The 27,063-nt window shown below is 41.3% G+C and overlaps 1 protein-coding gene and 1 long non-coding RNA gene across 2 annotated transcripts in view; one reads left to right on the top strand and one right to left on the bottom strand.

Annotated features, from left to right (window-relative positions):
* Window positions 1-18,385, bottom strand: part of cnn3a (calponin 3, acidic a) — an 85,753-nt gene extending 67,368 nt beyond the window's left edge. The window contains exon 1 of the mRNA XM_034172559.1: window positions 18,209-18,385. Within this exon, the coding sequence (XP_034028450.1) occupies window positions 18,209-18,265 (57 nt within the window). The 5' untranslated portion in view covers window positions 18,266-18,385. The remainder of the gene's footprint in view (window positions 1-18,208) is intronic.
* A 1,363-nt stretch (window positions 18,386-19,748) lies between these two features.
* Window positions 19,749-27,063, top strand: part of LOC117512516 — a 528,597-nt gene continuing 521,282 nt past the window's right edge. Inside the window, exon 1 of the long non-coding RNA XR_004561312.1 lies at window positions 19,749-19,836. This is a non-coding gene — a long non-coding RNA (uncharacterized LOC117512516). The remainder of the gene's footprint in view (window positions 19,837-27,063) is intronic.

Raw genomic sequence — 27,063 nt, 5'->3', positions numbered from 1 at the left:
GAGTGATCAGGCCTCTGCTTAAAACCTCCTACAACTCTGTCGTAGCCTCAGCTCTCCTCTATGCTGTCGTCTGTTGGGCCCCGGGCAGCACAGAGCGGGAGAGAGAGACTGAACAAGCTGGTCAGGAAGTCCAGCTCTGTCCTGGGCTGTCCTCTGGAGTCTCTGGAGGAGATGGCTGAGAAGAGGGTGTTAACCAAGCTCAAATCCATCATGAACAACTCGTCTCACCCTCTGCACCGGACTGTAGTGGAGCTGACCAGCTCGTTCAGTGACAGACTGAGGCACCCTCAGTGCAAGAAGGAACGATACCGCAGGTCGTTCCTCCCTGCTGCTGTCAGGCTGTACAATAACACTGTGAAATAACCACATGCAATAATATGTCGACACATCATGTGCAATAACAACTTGTTTACAAATCCCAGCACTAATGTCACCTTATTACATCTAAACTCCATTTCACATACGAGGTTAGAAAAGTATCCGACCTTTTCATTTTTTTTTTCACGCCTGTCGGTTGTGTCATTTGCTTGTAAGCAGCCTTTGTTTGAGGATGGGTGTAGACTCTCGTCGTTTTTTCTTTGCAAGGAAATGGCGGAACGACTGGAGCAGTGCGACTGCATCAAATTTTGCCAGAAACTGGGCAATAGCCAGGTGGAAACCATTCTGATTATTCAGACAGCTTTCGGTGACGATCCTATGGGCATCACACAGATTATGGAGCTTTACAACCGGTTTAAAGATGGCCGCACAACGGTGGAGAGCGCACCACGCTCCGGTCAGCCATCAACATGCTGAAATGACCGGATCATTTCCAAAGTGAATGCTGTGATGATGTAGAACCGTCGTGTGACTATCCGAGAAATTGCGGAAGAGGTGGACATCAGCACTTTTTCGGCACATTCCACTGTGACAGAAGAATTGGCCATGAAAAGAGTTGCAGCGAAATTCTTTGGCACGAAGCTGATGGCGCAGCAAAAGTGCCACCGTGTTGAAGTCTCACAGGACATGTTGTGACAAGCCCACCTCTTCCACAATTTCTCGGATAGTCACACAACTGAAAAGCCACTGAAAGCCGTCTGAATCTTCCAAATGGTGGAAAGAGCTGGGCATGTCACATGTCCTGTGACACTTCAACACGAAGGCACTTTTGCTGCGCCATCAGCTTCGTGCCGATGAATTTCGCTGCAACTCTTCACGGCCAAATCTTCTGTCACAGTGGAATGTGCTGAAAAAGTGCTGATGGCCACCTCTTCCGCAATTTCTTGGATAGTCACATGACGGTCCCACATCACCACAGCGTTCACTTTGGAAATGATCTGGTCATTTCAGCGTGTTGATGGCTGACCGGAGCGCGGCGCGCTCTCCACCATTGTGTGGACGTCTTTAAACCGGTTGTACTGCTCCTTCATCTGTGTGATGCCCATAGGATCATCACCGAAAGCCGTCTGAATAATCCGAATGGTTTCCACCTGGCTGTCGCCCAGTTTCTGGCAAAATTTGATGCAGTCGCGCTGCTCCAGTCGTTCCGCCATTTTCCTTGCAAAGAAAATCCGACGAGAGACTACACCCATCCTCACACAAAGGGCTGCTTACCAGGAAATGACGCAATTGACAGGCGTGAAAAAATTCACGCATGCGCACGAAGGTTCAAGGTTGGCTCATGCAAGCACACGTGATTCAAATCCATCAGGTTTTTGCAAAAAATAAAAAGGTCGGATACTTTTCTAAGACCTCGTACATCATGATGTAGAGATTACTTTTCACTGTGACTTTAAAGGGCATAATTAAAAAATTTTAATATAAAAGAGCCTGAATTATCGTTGTTCAAAAAGGGAAAAAAAAAAAAAAAAAAAAAAATTTAAATGTAAAAGCTCAAGGGGTTCACAAACTTTCAAACACATGCACATACAGGACAGCCATTTGCTTGTCACAATTTCCCCACCATCTATCTGATAGTTCCAACAGATCAGGAATTCCCAACAGACAACTAGCAATATTAGTAAAAAAAAAAAAAAATGCACACTTTAACGGCCTCCTGTTCATATTGTACTACGGGGGCATTCTGTAGTTTGAGACTTTTTTCCGCTTCCCACTTTAGTAGCCTTTTTTTTTTGGCAAAAAGCTTTTAAAATGTCACCTTTCCAGTGCTCAAAATCATCAATATTTGCACTGCTCTCAACCATTATTGTGCAGAGCTGCGAAATTGGCTTAATCTCCCTACTGCATATAAGGAAGGGAAAGGGGGTGGGGGGATGCTGACCCAGAATGCATTGCTCTGTCAACATACAGATAACTCTCTCCCGAGTCAGAAGAATTTCTAGCCCCATTGTTTTGTCCCATTGCCACGTGATGCAGGAAGCAGCATTAGACAGTGCAACAATATTCTCAATGTTTATTGTGTGCCGCTTCAGGAGACATAAAAATCAGCAGTTGTGTAGCATTAACATCAACATTAGCATGTATGCATTAATTACTTAGCCTAGTTTGTGCAGTTTGGTTTACACTTATTGAATGCATTTTTAAACACTGGCTGTGCCAGTTAGAGTGCAACCAGTAAAATGCCTGACAGTAAATCTCTTCAAAATAACATAAATCATAATTATGTGGGCAGCACCGTGACTTAGTGGTTGGCACTGTTGCCTCACAGCAAGAAGGTCAAGGGGCCGAAATCCACCTGTGGCTTTCTGTGTGGAGTTTGTGTGTTCTCCCTGTGTTTGTGTGGGTACCCTCCAGGTGCTCCAGGTTCCTCCCACATCCAAAGACATGCAGGTGAGGTGGACTGGAAACTTTAAATTGTCCGTAGGTGTGTTTGTTTGTCTATATGTGGCCCTGCAACAGACTGGTGTCCTGTCCATGGTGTACCCTGCCTCACGCCCTATGACAGCAGGGATATGCTGCAGCCCACCCACCCCACTCCCTGACCATGATCCTTAATTGGGGTATGCTGGTACAAAAAAATGGATGGATAATTAATTGTGTGTGTCCCCCCACTCCACCCCCGAAGGCAGCCCAGATGTGACTATATGCAGTAGGGAGAATAGCTGTTTGCATTCTCAAGTTGACTCGTGTAATCACGCTCTGCTACATTTTTCTGCAGCTGGCCAGTTTTTGGTTCTGTTTTAAATGATGAGAAGAGGAGTGTTTTGTCATTTCATGCCACTGCTTAATATCTGTTCAGGAACAAATATGTACTGGTCCTACAATTGGCTCATCATGCACAGCACACTAAAGAAGAATGGCAAGTTGTTTTAGCATCGGCACTCGCTAGTTAGACACTTCTTCAGTCAAAACATGAAACTACTCAAAACTTCTCTGTAACCCCTCTCTACATTGCAGTGCACGTACATATTCTAAGGTGACACTTAGCATTAATACACCATATTCGTACACAATATTGGGCTCAAAAACTTGCCTCGGGCATGTCTCGCAGACTGGCAATATATCGCACCCGCCAGTGGCAGTTATATTGTTCTTCCACAACCTTGCCAAAAGAGGGTGCCCCAGAGCCAATAACAAAGACCATACAGCGATATCAAATTATAGCAATGCTGGCAAGTGGAATCATACTACAGCTCTATGATAAATGTTCTTGATTTACTTGTGTGAGGCCTAAAAGATATGTTGAGTCATTGTCATATTATCTTTAGGGTGTGGACTATTGAACAGATAAAATAAGTGTTCTCGCTAACAGAATAAGGTGGAGGCCATGTGAGGTCAGGTTTGTGCTTGTAGAAAGAAAACTCAAAGCAACTTGAGAATTACAATGAAATGATTTTTTTTGTGTCAAGGAAGAGCCAAGCAGATATGGTGTTGATCTACGGCAAAATAAACTGTCCTTTTATGTTCATGTATTGTATTCTTGCCAAAAAGTAGGTATGGAACAAGTCGCCAATACTGTCAATTACATAATTACGTTGATTTGTGTGGAAGGCATCATGCATCAGACTTAAGCTGGAATAACAACACACCGAATGGAAAAGTCCACTTATCACCCCTTGAAGATAGAGGGACCGTTTTCCTCTATGCACAACTTCATATGGTGTGCCACCATTATTATGTCCGCCAAGGACATAAAAATCACCTGAGTTTATTTGTCTGTCGGTTAGCAGGATTACATCAAAACTACTGCATGGATTTTGACAAAATTTTCACGACTGATAATTAGTAAGGGTGTAACGACATGTATTTGTATTGAACCGTTCGGTTCGGTACGGGGCTGTACGCGGGTGAGTTATTTTCGCGGGAGACTTATTTTCTCAAAAGCGGCTTGTGACAAATCTAGCTACTTTTCCTGGTGTTACCGGAGACTTTTCTGTTTGGTGACTGAAAGTCTCTTGTCACCGAGTGGCAACGGGTCTCCCCCTCCTCCCCTGCCTGCAACAGCCTTTAAAGCGCTGAGCAGAGGGATATCGCCACTCACAAACCTCATTTGGACTCACTCAGCCTACTGACCTTGCTTGCTGCGCTGTGATTAAATAGTCACCAGACTGTGAGAAGCCCTGGCCTTGAGAAGTTATTTTATTTTAATAAGTGATGGCCAATTTTAAAGTAGACCTACATTGAAATAAATGCAGTCAGATCTTTGGACCAAAAAATGACATATTTACACATAAGATCCTTCTGAATGTAGTAAAGTAAATCTGCAAGCACAGATCTGTCATTCAACGGAGAAATCTTCATTTAAAAATGACAAATTTACAGCTAAAATTTAGCCCTCCGCAAAACTGTCATCACATCTGGGACGCTGCCGAGACGTCACAGAGAAGACCCTATCCCAGCATGCATTGCGTGCGCCAACTGTAATTTGTGGATTTACATCAGTTTGCATTTGCACCTTTTTCTTGTCTTATACGGAAGGATCTTTTTTTAAAACTTCATATCCTGTCTTGCGGCAGGTTTGGTGAGTACACATTTCTTTTATTTGTGCTTGAAAATTATTTTGGGGGACTTTTTCATACACCCATTTGATTGAGTGGTGTCGCATTGAAAATCTACTGTCTTTCGCCTCCGGTGTTACCGGTGTGGGGTACGGAGGCGGGACCTGCAAAGAATTCAAGTCCTTAAAAAGATATAAACCTCTCTCAGCGGCCACGGAGCTCTGCGGCTCCGATTACCAAGACATGCGGCACTGCGGATTTTGCCGCAAGAAGTCTGTCCTTGCAAGCAACAGATGTCACCGGCCGCTCCGCATCAAAACGGTGAGCATAGTCTCTGGACTTGTGTCAAGTTGGCTGCACCTCCATTCAGTAGACAGAGTGGCGGTGCCGGCTGCACAGCATACACGAAGGTGTGAGTGGCCCGCTGCGGCGTTTACCAAGCACGCAGATTCAGTAAGCGCATCGGAGGCAGTGACAGCAAGGTGTCGGGGAAGAACGTCGCCCGCCGTTGATGTCGCTGCTGATCTGAGCAAGCAGAGCTGTATCTCACATTCATTGCAGCTTACTTTTGGATGTTGAAACCAGGATGTGTATAACAGTAACATTACTAACAGATAAAATCAATTTCAATGTGGGATTGGACTGAAGGCGCGAACGCTCTGTCTTCTGCCCGACGTCACTGCAATGTCCCGGATGTACAAACAGTTTTCGCTGAGGGCCTAATTTTAGCTGCAAATTTGTCTTTTTTTAAATGACGATTTCTCCGCTGAATTACAAATTTGGGCTTGCAGATTTACTTTACTGCATTCATAAGGGTCTTATAAATACATATCAGCTATTTCTTTCTGAGATCTGACCACATTTATTTCAATGCAGGTCTACTTTAATGGCAAAATAAATAAAACCAAGAATCAAGTTTGTTTGTGGTTCTAAGTATTTTAAGGTGGTTTTACTCACTTTTTTGCCTCTCCCACAATGTTTTTGTTTTCAAAACTTTGTGTAATGTTTGTTGATAGATCTTTTTAAATAAACAGTTAAGGCCACAATGACATTCACAGTATTATTATAAGTAGAAAGAGATGGAAAATAAAATAAGTTGTACAATTCTGGATCAAGATTTCACTTTATATACACTTTAAAGGATTACGTCAAAGTTACTTCACAGATTCTCACCAAATTTTCACAATGGATATATATTAGGTCATGGAAGACGCTTTGAACATGATCTGGATCCGAAACCAGCTTCTGGATCAAGATTTCACTTTATATATGCTTTGAAGGATTACGTTAAAACTACTTCACAGATTCTCACCAAATTTGCACCACAGATGGATATTAGAGCATGGAAGACTCCACTGAATTTTGGAGGTTAACCAGATCCAGAATCTGGATCAAGATTTCACTTTATATGCGCTTTGAAGAATTACATCAAAACTACTTCACAGATTCTCACCAAATTTTCATCACGGATACCGTATTTTCTGCACCATAAGGTGCGCCCTCAATTAGCGGGTACTTAACCCTTACAAAAGGCGCACCGGATTATAAGGTGCGGCCTCAATTAAAAAAGGTCACGGAAGCAAAACGGTGAGTTTATTTAAACTTTTTAACAACTTTGAACTACCGGTATTTAACAATATGGTACTCACATTATTTTTTATTATGGTTCTGTCACAAATCCATCGAAGTCTTCATCTTCTGTGTCTGAACAGCTGGTCTTCTAGCTGTGGCCACCTCGCTTTGTTTCTGCGGAAACTCCGCTTGGTCTTTTTAACTTGGCGCAGTTAATTTTCTTGTTTCCTCTCGCAGCTGCTCTATTCCCATGAATAACCGCATAACTGATAGCCTGCAGTTTGCCTCGTAAGCATGTCTCTTCACTGGCGCCATTTTCGGGGGTCCTTAGACAAACAAATGTTTTGCAGGATACCTGTAGTATACGGTAACTACCGGAGGAGTGGCGGAGGTAAGTGTACGTACCACGGACTCTTCGGACTCTTCTCTGATTGGTTTATCGCTGGCAGCGTACGTACTCTACGCTACCAGCTTATGTACTTTACGTATTATGTACTTGTGTCAGTGGGAAATGGTCCGATATTCCGATGGTAAAAGACAACATCGGTCATTTTTACAGATTTTGGAATTCAGTGCGCACATAAAGCGCACCGGATTATAGGGCGCACGGCCGATTTTTGTGAAAATTTAAGGCTTTTAGGTGCGCCTTATGGTGCGGAAAATACGGTACATATTAGGATATGGAAGACTCCATTAAATTTTAGAGGGAATCCGGATCCGAATTCGGATTCTGGATCAAGATTACACTTTGTATACGCTTTGAAGGATTAAATCAAAACTACTCCACAGATTTTGATGAAAGTTTCAACACAGATACATATTAGGCCATGGAAGACTCCATTAAATTTTGGAGGTGATCTGGATCCGGATTCTAGATCAAGATTTCACTTTATATATGTTTTAAAGGATTACATCAAAACTAGTTCATGGATTCTCACCAAATTTCATCACAGTCAGATATTAGGGCATGGAAGACCACTGAATTTTGAACGTAATCCGGATTCGGATTGGTTAATGTCAGAAATCTTTGATTGCTCGTTTGAAGTATTACTATAAGAATAGTAATACTTCAATGAGCCAATATGATAATGATTTCTATTATTGTTGCACTATACATCAGTGTAAGAAACCACACTCACTCACCTTCAACCGCTTACACCAATTAAGGGTTATGGGGTGCGGGACCCTATCCCAGCAGTCACAGAGCATGAGGCAGGGTCCACTCTGGACAGGATGCCAGTCTGTCACAGAGCCACATATGGGTCTTTCCATGTCAATTCAACGAATATTTGAGGGGCCTCACGCACTTTGTCTCTGATTTTCTTTAATTTTTAATCAAATATTCCCAGGCTATTCAGAACAACAAATCTGACGTTTGAGGCCTGTAGGCCAAGTAGTTTCTGAGATATGGCCAGTTTAGTGTGCATGGGGTCTGCTGTTTTTTAGGCAAAAATTATGGCCGTCATTTCTGGAGCCATGTTCAAGGTAGAATATCTCAGCAATAATGGACTTAGAGGCCTGAAATTTTCTGTGGCAGTTGTCATGGACACCCAGACTTGGACTATAGTCAAACAACAGAAATTGACACTAAACTGTGAAGTTTATGTAAAACTATGGAAGATATGACATTGACTATTGCAAGCATCCATGTTTGAGACATTGAAGCATACCATTACACTCAAAGAAGCCTCTCCATTTCTTGGCTCCTTAATGCCAGCTATACTGGCTATGAAATATGTAAATTTGGCATAGCTGTGGTAAACAGTTATTGTAGGAGAAACCTCTGAAATCTGAAAAAAAATATATATATATTTGTGGTCAAATTTTATGAGAAGAAAAGCTCATGTAGGCAGTGAATAAAACTCTTCAAACTGATTACATTGTGAAGGTATTGCTATCTACTTTATGTGTTATAAATATGGCCTTCTTTATGAAACTCCTTCCTGGTTAATTTAAGCATCCAATTATGGCTAATTTCTGCACTCGCGAATGTATTTCTAGTGCTGAAATGACAATTTCATTTTAATTGTGTGCACACACTGCATTCATATGATTCATGGCACACCCCAGAATGCTTGCACATAGATCTGCCAGGGGGATTCCCCAAAGGTTTCCACAGTTATTAGGCTTATATCCACCTGCATGATGAGCAATGCAGTGAATGGGGTACTGCATGTCTGGACATGTTCAAAGCTGCTGCTGTCAGTCTGGTTGGAGTACGAATGGCTGCACATCTTCCTCCCTGTTCTTTCTGGTCTGATAAAAGTGAAGGTCATCACACTTCTTTCAGCAGGTGAATATTTTGATGATCTACATTTCAAATTTCTTTAAACAGATCAAGAAACACTGAATGCAGATTTTCTATTGGTATTGATCAGTCTTGTCAGTCATGTAATGCTCTGAAATAACACTTCTCAATTTCATGGTTTCTTGTAGGAAACAAGGGGTCAAGCCCATCACAGGCTTAGATGATGCAACAATCAATCAATTTTATTTATATAGCGCCAAATCACAACAAACAGTTGCCCCAAGGCGCTTTATATTGTAAGGCAAGGCCATACAATAATTACGTAAAAACCCCAACGGTCAAACCGACCCCCTGTGAGCAAGCACTTGGCAACAGTGGGAAGGGAAAACTCCCTTTTAACAGGAAGAAACCTCCAGCAGAACCAGGCTCAGGGAGGAGCAGTCTTCTGCTGGGACTGGTTGGAGCTGAGGGAGAGAACCAGGAAAAATACATGCTGTGGAGGGAAGCAGAGATCAATCACTAATGATTAAATGCAGAGTGGTGCATACAGAGCAAAAAGAGAAAGAAACACTCAGTGCCTCATGGGAATCCCCCAGCAGTCTAAGTCTATAGCAGCATAACTAAGGGATGGTTCAGGGTCACCTGATCCAGCCCTAACTATAAGCTTTAGCAAAAAGGAAAGTTTTAAGCCTAATCTTAAAAGTAGAGAGGGTGTCTGTCTCCCTGATCTGAATTGGGAGCTGGTTCCACAGGAGAGGAGCCTGAAAGCTGAAGACTCTGCCTCCCATTCTACTCTTACAAACCCTAGTAACTACAAGTAAGCCTGCAGTCTGAGAGCAAAGCACTCTATTGGGGTGATATGGTACTATTCTAGAATTAACAGGAAGCCAATGAAGAGAGGCCAATATGGGTGAGATATGCTCTCTCCTTCTAGTCCCCATTAGTACTCTAGCTGCAGCATTTTGAATTAACTGAAGGCTTTTCAGGGAACTTTTAGGACAAACTGATAATAATGAATTGCAATAGTCCAGCCTAGAGGAAATAAATGCATGAATTAGTTTTTCAGCATCACTCAGACAAGACCTTTCTAATTTTAGAGATATTGCGTAAATGCAAAAAAGCAGTCCTACATATTTGTTTAATATGCGCAGTGAATGACATATCCTGATCAAAAATGACTCCAAGATTTCTCACAGTATTACTAGAGGTCAGGTTAAGGGTAATGCCATCCAGAGTAAGGATCTGGTTAGACGCCATGTTTCTAAGATTTGTGGGGCCAAGTACAATAACTTCAGTTTTATCTGAGTTTAAAAGCAGGAAATTAGCGGTCATCCATGTCTTTATGTCTGTAAGACAATCCTGCAGTTTAGCTAATTGGTGTGTGTCCTCTGGCTTCATGGATAGATAAAGCTGGGTATCATCTGCGTAACAATGAAAATTTAAGCAATGCCGTCTAATAATACTGCCTAAGGGAAGCATGTATAAAGTGAATAAAATTGGTCCTAGCACAGAACCTTGTGGAACTCCATAATTAACCTTAGTCTGTGAAGAAGTTTCCCCATTTACATGAACAAATTGTAATCTATTAGATAAATATGATTCAAACCACTGCAGCACAGTGCCTTTAATACCTATGGCATGCTCTAATCTCTGTAATAAAATTTTATGGTCAACAGTATCAAAAGCAGCACTGAGGTCTAACAGAACAAGCACAGAGATGAGTCCACTGTCCGAGGCCATAAGAAGATCATTTGTAACCTTCACTAATGCTGTTTCTGTACTATGATGAATTCTAAAACCTGACAAACTCTTCAAATAGACCATTCCTCTGCAGATGATCAGTTAGCTGTTTTACAACTACCCTTTCAAGAATTTTTGAGAGAAAAGGAAGGTTGGAGATTGGCCTATAATTAGCTAAGATAGCTGGGTCAAGTGATGGCTTTTTAAGTAATGGTTTAATTACTGCCACCTTAAAAGCCTGTGGTACATAGCCAACTAATAAAGATCGATTGATCATATTTAACATCGAAGCATTAAATAATGGTAGGGCTTCCTTGAGCAGCCTGGTAGGAATGGGGTCTAATAGACATGTTGATGGTTTGGATGAAGTAACTAATGAAAATAACTCAGACAGAACAATCGGAGAGAAAGAGTCTAACCAAATACCGGCATCACTGAAAGCAGCCAAAGATAACGATACGTCTTTGGGATGGTTATGAGTAATTTTTTCTCTAATAGTTAAAATTTTATTAGCAAAGAAAGTCATGAAGTCATTACTAGTTAAAGTTAAAGGAATACTCAGCTCAATAGAGCTCTGACTCTGTCAGCCTGGCTACAGTGCTGAAAAGAAACCTGGGGTTGTTCTTATTTTCTTCAATTAGTGATGAGTAGTAAGATGTCCTAGCTTTACAGAGGGCTTTTTTATAGAGCAACAGACTCTTTTTCCAGGCTAAGTGAAGATCTTCTAAATTAGTGAGACGCCATTTCCTCTCCAACTTACGGGTTATCTGCTTTAAGCTGCGAGTTTGTGAGTTATACCACGGAGTCAGGCACTTCTGATTTAAAGCTCTCTTTTTCAGAGGAGCTTCAGCATCCAAAGTTGTCTTCAATGAGGATGTAAAACTATTGACGAGCTACTCTATCTCACTTACAGAGTTTAGGTAGCTACTCTGCACTGTGTTGGTATATGGCATTAGAGAACATAAAGAAGGAATCATATCCTTAAACCTAGTTACAGCGCTTTCTGAAAGACTTCTAGTGTAATGAAACTTATTCCCCACTGCTTGGTAGTCCATCAGAGTAAATGTAAATGTTATTAAGAAATGATCAGACAGAAGGGAGTTTTCAGGGAATACTGTTAAGTCTTCAATTTCCATACCATAAGTCAGAACAAGATCTAAGATATGATTAAAGTGGTGGGTGGACTCATTTACATTTTGAGCAAAGCCAATTGAGTCTAATAATAGATTAAATGCAGTGTTGAGGCTGTCATTCTCAGCATCTGTGTGGATGTTAAAATCGCCCACTATAATTATCTTATCTGAGCTAAGCACTAAGTCAGACAAAAGGTCTGAAAATTCACAGAGAAACTCACAGTAACGACCAGGTGGACGACAGATAATAACAAATAAAACTGGTTTATGGGACTTCCAATTTGGATGGACAAGACTAAGAGTCAAGCTTTCAAATGAATTAAAGCTCTGTCTGGGTTTTTGATTAATTAATAAGCTGGAATGGAAGATTGCTGCTAATCCTCCGCCTCGGCCCATGCTACGAGCATTCTGGCAGTTAGTGTGACTCGGGGGTGTTGACTCATTTAAACTAACATATTCATCCTGCTGTAACCAGGTTTCTGTAAGGCAGAATAAATCAATATGTTGATCAATTATTATATCATTTACTAACAGGGACTTAGAAGAGAGAGACCTAATATTTAATAGACCACATTTAACTGTTTTAATCTGTGGTGCAGTTGAAGGTGCTATATTATTTTTTCTTTTTGAATTTTTATGCTTAAATAGATTTTTGCTGGTTATTGGTGGTCTGGGAGCAGGCACCGTCTCTACGGGGATGGGGTAATGAGGGGATGGCAGGGGGAGAGAAGCTGCAGAGAGGTGTGTAAGACTACAACTCTGCTTCCTGGTCCCAACCCTGGATAGTCACGGTTTGGAGGATTTAAGAAAATTGGCCAGATTTCTAGAAATGAGAGCTGCTCCATCCAAAGTGGGATTGATGCCATCTCTCCTAACAAGACCAGGTTTTCCCCAGAAGCTTTGCCAATTATCTATGAAGCCCACCTCATTTTTTGGACACCACTCAGACAGCCAGCAATTCAAGGAGAACATGCAGTTAAACATGTCACTCCCGGTCCGATTGGGGAGGGGCCCAGAGAAAACTACAGAGTCCGACATTGTTTTTGCAAAGTTACACACCGATTCAATGTTAATTTTAGTGACCTCCGATTGGTGTAACCGGGTGTCATTACTGCCGACGTGAATTACAATCTTACCAAATTTACGCTTAGCCTTAGCCAGCAGTTTCAAATTTCCTTCAATGTCGCCTGCTCTGGCCCCCGGAAGACAACTGACTATGATTGCTGGTGTCGCTAACTTCACATTTCTCAAAACAGAGTCGCCAATAACCAGAGTTTGATCCTCTGCGGGTGTGTCGTCGAGTGGGGAAAAACGGTTAGAAATGTGAACGGGTTGGCGGTGTACACGGGGCTTCTGTTTAGAACTACGCTTCCTCCTCACAGTCACCCAGTCAGCCTGCTTTCCCGGCTGCTCGGGATCTGCCAGAGGGAAACTAACAGCGGCTAAGCTACCTTGGTCCGCACCGACTACAGGGGCCTGGCTAGCTGTAGAATTTTCCACGGTGCGGAGCCGAGTCTCCAATTCGCCCAGCCTGGCCTCCAAAGCTACGAATAAGCTACACTTATTACAAGTACCATTACTACTAAAGGAGGCCGAGGAATAACTAAACATTTCATACCCAGAGCAGAAAAGTGTGGAAGAGACAGGAGAAGCCGCCATGCTAAACCGGCTAAGCGCTAGTAGCTGCGCTAAGCTAGCAGATCCCTAAAAACACACAAAGTGAATAATGTGTAAATAATTTAGAGGTGATTCAGCAGAGGGAGTGCTTTAGTTAAGGCACGTTAAGATTACACTGTGAAACAAATTGTTATCTAGTTAACTAGATCAATCTAACTGCGCAGATTAAACAGCTAACAGATACAGCAAAACACCGCTGTGCTCCGGAACAGGAAGTGATACAATACCGCAGTGAGAGCCAACCACCAGTAGAGGCAAAGGGGTCGGGCCGGGGTCGGAACACGGCCCTTGTGGAGCGCCGAGAAGACGATCAAACTTGACTATCTAGAGGAAGTAAAAGTCGTAACAAGGTTTCCGTAGGTGAACCTGCGGAAGGATCAATTAATCCTTCCGCAGGTTCCAATTAATCAATAAATGGACTGCATTTATACGAGGTCTATTAGAAAAGTATCCGACCTTATTATTCCCCTCAAAAACCACATGGATTTGAACCACGTGTGACCGCGCCAGACAAGCCCGAACCCCCGTGCGCACGTGCGAGTCCCTCCACAGAACTTCTGCTTTGCAGAACAGGCACATCACACATCACACTCATCATGCAGGTGGATCATGCATGTCATGACAAGTCATGACTTATTTCAATGATTAAAAAAAAAAAAAAAAAAAAAAAAAAAAATTTCACTAAAGTTACATTTTTGAACATTTTTTTCCAAACTGAGTGCTCTAGTATAACCAGCATGGCCCCACTGATTTGTGCAGAAAATTTTGTGTCACTACACCATATAACATTGACGCTATTGAAAATTTAAATAATAAATTTTAGTGACGTTTCCAAACTGAGTGAGTCAACTCCTCACCCAACACTGTCCCCAGAGCGCGACACACCCAGCGGGGCCGGGCACTTGTAGACCGGGAGCTGAGATAGCCTACCATGCACTCCCCCCCCCCCCCCAAACAACAAAATGCCACTTGATTGTTTTCAACTTCTATAACGTCCTTAGTGGAAATTTGAGTGGTAACAGGAAAATAACTCATTCCCGATGTACCTTTTGGCGCAATACTCACCTAAAGGTTAAAAGCTACTCATGAGTGCTGTACGTGGGCCGAATTTTTGTACTTTTTCACCTTCTTTAAATAAATACCTATACATATAATATCAACCATATCCATCTATACATTTCTAAAAAGCCCATTTTCTCTACTTTAATATGATACCCATATCATTTCTGTAACATAAAATGGCACTTCTCTATATGGCTTATAGTACAACCATACAACCCTTACATGGACCAAAAAAAAAAAGTCAAAAAATTTTATGAATAGTTTTTTGTAATAAAAACTGAAGTATCAGGGCCTAGATTAAGCACTAATATTACAACTACAAATCATTAGCTTTCATTTGAGACCAAAATTGTGGTAAAAGGCGAAGTATTGACTTAATGACGGACTACTGACTTGGATGCTATTTGCCTTGTGTTGAACACGTTCACAGCACATATCATATGCAGTGAAATTTAATAAGAAAATGCATTTACCTTCTCTGTGATATGTTCAAAGCTATAAAGTTTTACAATGTTTTACTCAGACAATTCTAGAATGATGATGAATGAATATTTTAGATTTTCAACATTTTCAAGTCAAATGTATTGCGTCATATTTCACTTGCTTTAACAATGTAAACATGTTTCCCATGTCAATAAAACTCAATTTAAATTGAAAAATGAGAAGGAGAGACAGAGAGCACCGTCTTTTCTCTTTTAAGTCTATAAAAATAAGTCTAGAAAAAGTCTATCAGAAAAAGTAAATTCTTTCACCAAAACATCAAATCTAGGCTTGCATCTTAGATGTGCCTTCTAGCAAATTGCAGCTGAACTTTCAGGTCTCTGTTTTAACCCCTTAACGCCTATTCTTGCATATATGCTACAATATTTGACTCAAATATGCAACATACCAAATTGACCAGTATGCCTGTTGTCACAAATTTGCAACATACCATTATTATTATTATTATATCATAAATTATTACCAAAATACCAAAATTACTATTTATTTTTTGTTCAAAAGTGTAATTAATAATCTCAACATTATTTACCATCTACTTAAAGGCAAAAACACATAAAATATTTTTTTATATACAGCTATATAAATTCAGGTGTTAAGAGGTTAAGAAACTCCTCCTCTAAACACAATCATTAAGCTGTAGCAGGAAGGGAATCCGGTGTTAAACATTTGTGCCAAATCAACATGTAGATCCATATCGGTGCTGCTGTAGCAACCAAACGGGAGAAGTCAGAGCTTACTTTTTACCATCATTCAATAAAAAGTCTGGAATGGTTCCTTCACTCAGATTTCATGTTAAAATATGCCACCAATTTCAAATTATATAACGGCTGAGTGCATCCTTGTCATTTGATTGGTGCTTTGTATGTCATGTGACAGATTATTCATCCCATTTTTGTTGCATTGCATTTAGAGTGTAATTTGGTTCCATTAGGGTGTAAATTCGGTTCTATACATTTGGTACCACTGCACTCTATGCGTGCACACGCACACACACCCCGCTGTAAGCCATCTGGAGGCAGAGCTGTTAAGAAGTTAGAATGAAAAGCTGGACTAATTTTTGATGTGATTTTTTTTCCCTGCACTGAGGAAGTACGAGGTCTGTTAGAAAAGTATCCGACCTTTTATTTTTTTCAAAAACCTGATGGATTTGAATCACGTGTGCTTGCATGAGCCAACCTTGAACCTTCGTGCACATGCGTGAATTTTTTCACGCCTATCGATTGCGTCATTTGCTTGTAAGCAGCCTTTGCGTGAGGACGGGTGTCGTCTCTCGTTTTTTCTTTGCAAGGAAAATGGCGTCCACAATTTCTCGGATAGTCACGACAGAAAAGCCACCGAAAGCTGTCTGAATCTTCCGAATGGTGGAAGAGCTGGGCATGTCACAACATGTCCTTTGACACTTCAACACAAAGGTGCTTTTGCATCGCCATCAGCTTCGTGCCGAAGCCATCGGCATGAATTTCGCTGCAAACTCTTTTCATGGCAAAATCTTCTGTCACAGTGGAATGTGCCGAAAAAGTGCTAATGTGCACCTCTTCCGCAATTTCTCGGATAGTCACACGACGGTCCTGCATCACCACAGCGTTCACTTTGGAAATGATCTGGTCATTTCAGCATGTTGATGGCCGACCAAAGCGTGGCACGCTCTCCAACGTTGTGCGGCCGTCTTTAAACTGGTTGTACCGCTCCTTAATCTGTGTGATGCCCATAGGATCGTCACTGAAAGCCATCTGAATAATCCGAATGGTTTCCATCTGGCTGTCGCCCAGTTTCTGGCAAAATTTGATGCAGTTGCGCTGCTCCAGTCGTTCAGCCATTTCCGTGCAAAGAAAAAACGACGAGAGACTCCACCCATCCTCACACAAAGGCTGCTTACCAGGAAATGACGCAATCAACAGGCGTGAAAAAATTCACGCATGCGCACGAAGGTTCAAGGTTGGCTCATGCAAGCACATGTGATTCAAATCCATCAGGTTTTTGATACTTTTCTAACAGACCTCGTACAGTCTTTTTTTGATTTTTTTTTTTGGAAGTACACGAAGTTGGCGCACAGCATCGAGTAAGACATCGTCAGAATTATTTCTGGACTCGTATTTAAAGTTTGTGTCGGATTGTTGATGTCAGAAGTGATTTTTCGCTGGAGTGAGGATCGCACAAAAACTTTTTTCCTGGAAGTACACAAAATCAGTGCAGTGATGCACCAAAATGTAAGTCCCTTTTCTGTTGTTTACAAATTAATATATCAAATGACAAGGATCTATTTTAGCCATTATATAAAACAAATAATGGAATGTGCGTACATTCTTTCAATGGAACAAATATTTCATGTAGGTGAATGCTGGAACAAACCATGCTAAAGGATTTTGAATGGTTTGCTTGATACAGTCGTACCATCGAACTCAAACATTCAATGTTTGTATAATGTCTCAGGAAGAAAGCAAAAGCAAAGCTGCTGCGTGTTTACAGTCCCAACTATAGTTGGCTTTTACTTAATTTTAAAAACTTTTAAAACTCCAGCACAAAATAATGTTTTCTGTATGACGAAATGTTTCAATCAAAAGGTTGAAATTTATTAGAAGTTGTTATTTATTGTATTTATTGACAAGTTAACCAAAGTTCTACTCACAAAACAATGGGGGGGGGGGGGGGGGGACTAGAAAAATAAGTTAGACAAATGAACAAAATTAAGTTAGTTGCAAGCTTTTTTTAATGACATCACAAAGACCTGTTGGCAATAAGTCAGACTGCCCTCCTCTGGCTAAGGAGAGGAATGGCCTGTGCCTCTTCAAGTGAAAACAATACTTTTAAAAAGTCACAGTGAACTTTACTCTGTCATTAACAGTTCTCAACAATTAATTTGGGGGGGGGGGTTAAAAAAACAGACCAAGCTTAAAAAACTGTTAGGATTTCCGGTGCCGGTAGGAATGTGAACTGGAAGATGCTGCGCGCACCATGACGTCATGAGTCAGACATTTCCCACAAAGCAACAGCGAGCAAAAGACGACAAACAATTTTAAAATGTGACGATTTTGAGCAATAACCATGTCACTGTTGTGCTACAGACAGAATGCTACGTGGCAACGTATCCGCAAAGCTCCCAGCGTCCGAAAAATCCTAAGTGTCAGACATCACCGACACACACGCACACACATCTGAGCCTAAACAAAGGAGGGGAATAACTTCGAAAAACAAAATTTGGCTCAGCTCGAACACTTTCATCTGCGCTCATTACTACTAAAAAGTGTGAAAACAAGGTAAAAGTCCCTTTTATTGAACCTCTGTGAGGAACAACGCGAGGAAAGATGGATCCAAAGCCGTGAAAAGTAAACTGTCGACTTTGCCCCACCGCATTTTTGTGCTCAAACAAACCAAACCACACACAGCTTTTAAAGTCTTACTTTGCTCCTGACTTCCGCTGACAGCCCATAAGCCGGCCCTTTGTTGAAGTGACTCATTGTAAACCAAAATGTGGATCCTGAATTGCAAAGCGTAAAAATCAAAGCAAACGGCGGAGAAAAATCCGCTAAACTTAACCACGGAGCAGCCTGCCGAGCAGTGACGTCACTTGATGGATGGGCAGATATAGGCCAATCACAACAGCCACAGGCATTAGCTCCTCCTCCTCATTGCACTGATGGATTCTGCAGAAATTCACATTTTTTTATTTATAACTTGAAAGTGAACATTTGCGCATACGAAAAAAATATAACATTTTTAAAGTGTCAGATCACTTAAGTCCGTGAAACTACCCCGTCTCTCCTCATAATACTGAGCAAAAATCTTAAAAACATTATGTAAAAGTCGCTCAAAAAATAATGAAAACCTTCTAAATATTAACATATTTGGAATACAGTCATTAACAATTAAACAAAATAATAATATTGTGTGATTTTAGGCTGAGCTCTGTAGCTGCGGTCTGAGCTATAGAGCTGAATTATATTAAATATATTTGCTATATTTTGGCTATATTATATGCTATATTCATAATATGCTATATTTATAATATGATTTACAATATGCTATATTTTGGCTCCACAATATTTGTAAATGAGGTGGCCTAAATTTGCTCATTTAAACATAATGCCAACAATTGTCACAGATTTCTCAGATGTCATACAAACAGATGAAATCTGAGCTAATAGTAATAACAATGATTTACAAAACTGTCACGTCCATCAGGGTTCACTTTGTTTTTGTAATATCTTTTGTATATGTTACATTCTTAGTGTTCTAAAGTGTCTGTGTTTATTTTGCATTATTAGAGAAATTAAAAAAGTTTGATTAAAATTGAATTCAAAATAAAACACGAGGACTAGCCTGTGTTTTGCTTAATGAGTGGGATTTATATATTAGACATGATTTCAAGTCAGATAAAATACCAAAGAGACAAGTCAAGCTGGGAGCACTAGTGCTGTGGTTCACTGCATCCATGACACCACAGAATCGCCTTGGGTCACTCGGGCAAACAACCAGGCAGACCCACATTGAAAAATTACTTCTCCAGCTACTGTGGTCCTCAGTGCTCAGGCACCTGCATGCTGGATCATGTACAGAGAATGTACCACACAATCAAAATGTTAAAGCTGAAGCTCCCTCAAAGGCAAGTGATACATCTCATCTGATACTCCCCTGTAGTATCAAAGTGACAAAATGCTGTCAAATTTTTGAGAAGGGGTGGGGGATATGTTGAGACATGTAAAAGTTTATGTACTAATTTGCTTTCTTGTTTATGACATCTGGATTGACAAGATGGTGGCACGCAGTTGCTTCCACGTGTTACGTCCATGCCCAATGATGATAGTGAGCTAATAAACAAACTGATGTACTTAGAAAAGTTATCTGCAGTAGAAGCTGAAGAATCCATGCTGACCACCTCCATGGACATAGCTCATGATGTTACTGCAGATTGTCTCACTTAAAGCGGCCCATGAGGATACCAGAGGTGGGTAATCCCAGCTCAATTGAGTAAAAGCCCTACTATGTATTGTTTTGTACCTGTGCACCTAAAACAGGTGATTTCACTGATGTGCCTGAAGGGCTGAACTAAGAATAGAATCAGCAGGTTTAGTGAGTGGATGGAACAAATATGTGGTCAGATCTTTATTTACTGAAGTCAGGGTTACCCACCTCTTGGAGTATACACTACTGTGGGATCCCTCCACCTGCCCGTGGGCTCTTTCCTTCTTCACACCCTAACTCCAGTCATCCTGGGGCAAGGTGGTGATCTGTGGCAGAAAGAGAGTCTGAGATTAGTTTGGATATCCCCCTTGTTTAAGCCTCTCCAACTGTTTAAAGGCCTTGGCTGTTGACCTGGGGCCATGCCCAGTGCCTGGAGGTACTGTGGCTTCCTTTCTGCCAGTGGTTGCCACTGGTTACTGGCGGTTGTGTGGCCGTAGCCGATAGTGACTCAGTGTCTGAGAAAATGGTGGGTGCCTCTGCACTGATACAGTGGGGCAAAAAAGTATTTAGTCAGTCCCTGATTGTGCATGTTCTCCTACTTAGAAAGATGAGAGAGGTCTGTAATTTTAAACATAGGTACACTTCAACTTTGAGAGACAAAATGAGAAAAAAAAAATCCAGGAAATCACATTGTAGGATTTTTAAAGAATTTATTTGTAAATTATGGTGGAAAATAAGTATTTGGTCAATAACACAAGTTCAACTCAGTACTTTGTAACATAATCTTTGTTGGGAATGACAGAGGTCAATGTTTCCTGTAAGTCTTCACCAGGTTTGCACACACTGTAGCTGGTATTTTGGCCCATTCCCCCATGCAGATCTCCTCTAGAGCAGTGATGTCTTGGGGCTGTCGCTGGGCAACATGGACTTTCATCTCCCTCCACAAATTTTCTATGGGGTTGATGTCTGGACAGTGATTAACGCCAGAGCAAGAGAGCTTGCCACAGGCTTATCCAGTAACATTCACAGGAAAACTAGCCGAGCAATCCTGATACTCACACACTGTTTGAGCACGTGAGATTGTATGAGAGGCTCTCCGTCTGCTCACTTTCACTGATCGCTGTGCGTAATGGCACAGGGCGCATTGGAGCCAGCAGCCAGGGGGCTATTCAAACGGGCCAACTAGTAACACATCACTCCTAAAAACAATCTTTGGTGTGTCACGTGAGGTGAATCTGCCCTACAGTTGGATTTTGAAAAACCATGTGACGGTGAACCAATTCCGATTGGGCACTCACATTGCTCACATCATCACACAGCTTCTATGAGGAGAACAAAGATGGTGTACGGTGGCTCGAAAGTCCGCAGTTAACTTTTCAGCAAAAAAAGTAAGTTTCTATCTCATATCATTAAAAAGTTATTTATAATTTAGTAAAGTTTGGTCTCAGCTGTCATATACAACGGCGTCGGCCCCAGAGGGTTACACCCTTAGATCTTCAGCAAATATATTTATAAAGAGAAGCTGCATGAACTACACAAGTTTTTTTATTTTCTAATAAGTTTATTCAGTGAGGAGAAACAAACGCTAAATTATTGTTATGTTGTAACTTAATTTTTGTTCAGCCTTTGTGACCCGTCATCATGAAGTTAGATGCAAAAATGTTGAAATTGGCCCTATCCTGCAATGATAAAGGATCGTTAAAATTACTGGATCCGGATCGTGTTCCGGATCATTACCAAAATTTAATAACTTCTAAGTTAGGCCAAGATACACCCCTGGTAAAAATTTCATTGAAATCTGTGGAGGATTTGGATTTGGTCCTGGGTCATGATATAGACATTTCAAATACTGATACATCTGCTCTACCATGTCATCTCAGACCATTCACACATTATGGTGGAAGTATCATTAGCCTGTCTGATGACACCAGATGCTTCCATGTCATTGCCTCAAAGTAGAATTAGTGGAGCAGATAGTTTGATTTTTGGCCAGAATTGTTCACTTGGTGATACAAGCATCAGATTTTGCATGAATGTTCTTCATAAATCAGTGTTTGAAAAAAGTGCAGGCCATTTGAAATCCTATATGTGTGTGTGTGTGGTCCCAAAAAACAAAAACAAACTTCAACTTTTTCAAGGTGTTTCTTCATTAATTTGGTTCCTTTAGGGGTAAAAATAAATTGGGTGAAATTTCATGAGATTTGAAAAATATTACCCACTGCTGCCCGGCCCCTGTTATTTGTGACGTGCGAGTGACATTTTGAGTTATGGAGTGGATGCATTAATTCATTCGTGACAGATTTTGTTCCATCTGTCTCAGTTCGCATTTTTGAGTCTTTCAACTTCAACATGGACTTCCTCATCAAGGACACCTCAGAGTGGGAGGACGACCCATTATTCCAGTCGTCACAGCAGGTCCTGGATAACGTTGCTGATGTCAATGATTTTGCTGAGCGAGGAGTTGCACTTATCCAGGATTAAAATCAGATCCTAACGAAGGATGAACAGCAACACCAATACCTGCTGCAAGTTGTTAAATGGCATTGACATCAGTTCCCGGAGGTGAAGACAATCTGAACCAAACGCCACTCCCCATGACTTTGTTTTCACCAAATAGGTGGACAGTGACATGTAATACTTTTTTATCTCTCCTGTATGGTCAGTTAAAGGAGAAAGGATTGTTGTTTCAATTTGTATTTCATTTGTGAACAGGTACATTATTATTACTGGTTTGCTCCAATATGCTCAACCATTGCAATTTCCATTGCGGCAGTGGTTAGAATAGTTATAGCGACACAATATTTTGCACAAAACATTTTCTCATCAAGCTGAACATTTTTGTCAGGAAGCACCTTAAGAAAATCACTTTGGGGGAGGTGATGGTCTAGTGGTTAAGGTGTTGGGCTTGAGACCAGAAGATCCTCGGTTCAAATCCCCACCTGACTGGAAAATCACTAAGGGCAAGGTCTTTAATCCCCTATTGCTCCCTGTGTGTAGTGAGCGCCATGTATGGCAGCACCCTGACCTCGGGGTGAATGTGAGGCATAATTGTAAAGCGCTTTGAGCGTCTGATGCAGATGGAAAAGCGCTATATAAATGCAGTCCATTTACATTTTATTTTTGGCATACTGTTTGTTGGCAGCATTGCGGCTTAGTGGTTAGCACTGTTGGCTCTTAGCAAGAAGGTTCTGGGATTACTTCCAACTTGGTCCTTTCTGTGTGGAGTTTGTTCTCTGCATATTCATGTGGGTCTGATCCGGCTTCCTCCCACTTCCAAAGACATAGAGGTTCGGTTAATTGGAAACTTTAAATTGACGAAGTGTGAATGTTTTTGTCTGTCTATATGTGGCCCTGCAATATAGTGTCCTGTCCAGAGCGTGCCCTGCCTCACACCCTATTCCCGCTGGGATGGGCTCCACCCTCCTGTTACCCTTGACCAGAGTAAGCAGATTCAGAAAATGGATGGATGGATGGAATATTGGTCACAATTTCATCCAGTTTCATTTCTCAAATATTTCATATTTGGCAGTTTACCGCTACTGTTTTTGAACATTTTTGAATGTTGAACATTGTCACCAGTGGTCTTTCGTTTGCCACGTACCAAGTAGTAGGCATACAAAGAAATCTATGTATATTTAGAATTTATATTTTTAATTAGATTTGCAACTTGGCCACTAGCTTCTAGAAAAACATGGACAGTTAAAATGACATTTTGTGGCAGTTAGGTGTGGGTGTTTGCCATCCAGCCTTTAAACGCTTTCTTTCTGAGCAATTTAATACAAATAGATGAGATAATATGGCTCACTAAGTGCTTACGTGTAGGAACAAACCATCTTAAGATGTCTGTGCTTCAGTTTTTTCAGGTCAGGTCAGGTCTGGCAGCTGGTGCTGCGCATCCACCAAACTGTGCACTACAAATAACTCCAGATGTCGGCACAGAACATGGACTTTTCATCCATCCTCCTGTTTTGGTTTAACAAATCACTTCCACATTCTTCCTGTTCAGTGTTGCCTCCAGGAACTGGACATACACCACAAAAGAAACAAAAACAGAGTGGTAACACATAAGATTATTTAATTTTATTTGTTTTGTCTTTATTTATCCAGGGAACATGCTTCTGAGAGCATTGCTTTTTCAGGTACATCTTGTTCTCACTCACTGTGCAGGACAGCTACAGTTACTGAGTAGCTCCAGCGGACCTTCCTCAAGGGCCCCTTGTTACTGGTCATAAAGGTGCACCAAAAAAAAAAAAAAAGTATTTTCATCTCTCCAGTCACATTTATTCATGTGATCAGGGATTTCAGACACAAGGGCCTGATCGACTTCAGAGTGTGGCATTAGAAAATTAACAGTCATACAGAGTGTGATATATTTGAATGGTATTGTTTTGAATTTGATGAAGCCAGTCTGCTCTTTGAAAGCCTGATCCTGTCACATCTCAGAAGACAAGTAGGGTGGATCCTGGTTAGTACTCAGATGGGAGACCTCTTAAGAAGACCAGGGGCTGTGTCTGTTTCTCTCTGTAAATTTGGGATTGCTTGGGGAAGGGCATCTGCTGTGATACCTGAGCCAAAACCCAATATGGATCTGTTCTAGATCCACTCTGGGGGCTCTGAACAAATGGGAGCAGCCAAAAGACAAACGGCAACATTGTTTTGAATTTGATCTGACTCAGAAAAGAAAATAATAACTCAAGATGTCATTCTGATGGAAAATATCCAACCTTTCTGACTCATCAGTTCACAGCAGAAGCTGTTGCTTTATTGCATGTTTGACAACATGCAATAAAGCAACAGCTTCTCTATGTTTACTTGATTTATTTTTTGTCAACCACAATGTGAATATGGCTCTATCCGCTGTGACAACCCCGAACAAAAGAAGAGCAGCCGAATGGACAACAACAACAGTAAATTGGTTAACCTATAGTCATAGTCAAAATTATTAGCACCACTTATTTTTGATTAATATAATTCAGAATATCTTCAGGGGGAAAAATGCAAAAGAACCAACTTTGCATTCTTTTTCCAGTATTTTAAGTGTACTTATCAGTACCTTTTGGAGATAAAAGGATCAAATTAACAACAGAATTAAAATTATTTTATTTTCTATATAAAATTTAGTCCTGCCTAGGGTGTGCCCTGCCTCGCTCCCTGTGAGTGCTGGGACAGGCTCAAGTCCCCTGTGAGCCTCAGCAGGTATCGAAAATGAATGAATATAAAATTTATCATTAAAAAAATTTTATAGTAGCAAACTGCTATTATTGCACACACGCACAGAGAGAGAGATAGCTCAGTTAGCCCACTAACACCCCTATCAGACCACAGCAAAACCACAATCTACATATGACCTTTCAGTACCCCTATCAAACCTAAAGGCCTCAAACAGAAAAGCTAATAACAACAGCACAGAGGTTTAGTGTTTAGCACTGTCGCCTCACAGCAGAAAGGTTGTAGGATCACGTCCCAGCCTGTGTGGCGTTTGCGTGGGTTTCCTCCGGGCACTCCAGTTTCATCTTTCCCTCAATCCTGACTAGTCTCCAACTTCCTGCCACTGAAAAACATCCTCACAGCATGATGCTGCCACCACCATGCTTCACTGAAGGGATGGTGCCTGGTTTCCTCCAAACATGATGCCTGGCATTCATGCCAAAGAGTTCAATCTATGTCTCTTTGTCTTTGTTCTCCCCTCTCCGAAAAGAGAAATGCTGGAGCGCTAACAGAGTGACCATCAGGTTCTTGGTCACCTCCCTGACTAAGGTCCTTCTCCCCCGATTGCTCAGTTTAGATGGGCAACCAGCTCGAGGAAGAGTCCTGGTGGATCTGAACTTCTTCTATTTACAGATGATGGAGCCCACTGTGCTCATACCCTTACCTAGATTTGTCCCGCGAGACAATTCCTTTGACTTCGTGCTTGGTTTGTGCTCTGACATATACTGTCAACTGTGGGACCTTAACTGAATTTACCCAAAGTGGACTCCAATTAATTTGTAGAAACATCTCAAGGATGATCAGTGGAAACAGGATGCACCTGAGTTCAATTTTGAGCTTCATGGCAAAGGCTGCTAATACTTATGTACATGTGATTTCTTAGTTTGTTTATATATATATATATATATATATATATATATATATATATATATATATATGAGGTCTGTTAGAAAAGTATCCGACCTTTTTATTTTTTTCAAAAACCATATGGATTTGAATCGTGTGATTGCATCAGCCAAGCTTGAACCTTCGTGCGCATGCGTGAGTTTGCCTGTGAGCAGGCTTTGTGTGAGCAGTGGTCCACCCCTCTCATCGTTTTTTTATTGTGAATAAATGTCTGAATGATTTGGAGCTTTGCTGCATCAATTTCTTTCCAGAAACTGTGAGAGACCTCCAGGTGGACACCGTTCAGAAAATTAATATGGCTTTCAGGGACGATTTTATGGGGATTACACAGATTAAGGAGTGATCCAGACGGTTTAAAGACCGCCCACAACTGCTGAGAGCGCGCCGCACTCCGAGCGCCGATCGACAGGCTCAAACCCCGCTGAAACAACCAGCTCATTTCCAACGTGAAGGCTTTGTTGATCCGGGATGTCGTCTGACTTTCACAAAAAGGCAGAACGCGTGGATATCAGCACTTTTTCGGCACATTCCACTGTTACAGTTTTTTTCATGGACGCGGCACAAAACCACCTCCGTGTTGGTCTCACAGGACAGCTTTCAGGTGGATTTCAGACGGCTGTCGGTTGCTTTTCAGTCGTGTGATTATCTGAGAAATTGAGCATGAGCTGGACCTGCCCCAACATGTCCTGTGAGGCTTCATCACAGCGTTACTTTGCACCATGCGGCTCCACCGCGACGCGCGGAACTCCTCCGCACGTATGTCTCAATGTGCTGAAAAAGTGCTGATGTCCACGTCTTTTCACAATTCCTGTGCTAGTCAGACGACATACCGGATCAACACAGCGTCCAGTTTAGAAATGAACGACACATTCCACTGTTACAGGAGTTTTTGTAAATAAAAAGGTCGGATACTTTTCTAACAGACCTCATATATATACATATATATATATATATATATATATATATATATATATATATACACACACACACACACACACATTTTCAAAAATCTCAAACTTTTTCACTTTGTCATTATGGGGTATTGTGTGTAGAATTTTGAGGGAAAACATTGAGTTTCATCCAGTTTGGAATAAGGCTGTTACATTAAAAAAATGTGGATGCACTATATATTGGTTAAGATGGTCTCTTGCAATTTCCTGCTACCTCTTGCTGGCCATCTTTCTGTTCTGACAAGTGCATACACGCGTTTAGGAATACACATTTTACTGTGTAATCAGCT

This window comes from Thalassophryne amazonica, chromosome 1 (assembly GCF_902500255.1).
Source record: "Thalassophryne amazonica chromosome 1, fThaAma1.1, whole genome shotgun sequence".
In the NCBI taxonomy this organism is placed as follows: domain Eukaryota; kingdom Metazoa; phylum Chordata; class Actinopteri; order Batrachoidiformes; family Batrachoididae; genus Thalassophryne; species Thalassophryne amazonica.
This window is presented reverse-complemented; position numbering and strand designations above follow the sequence as displayed.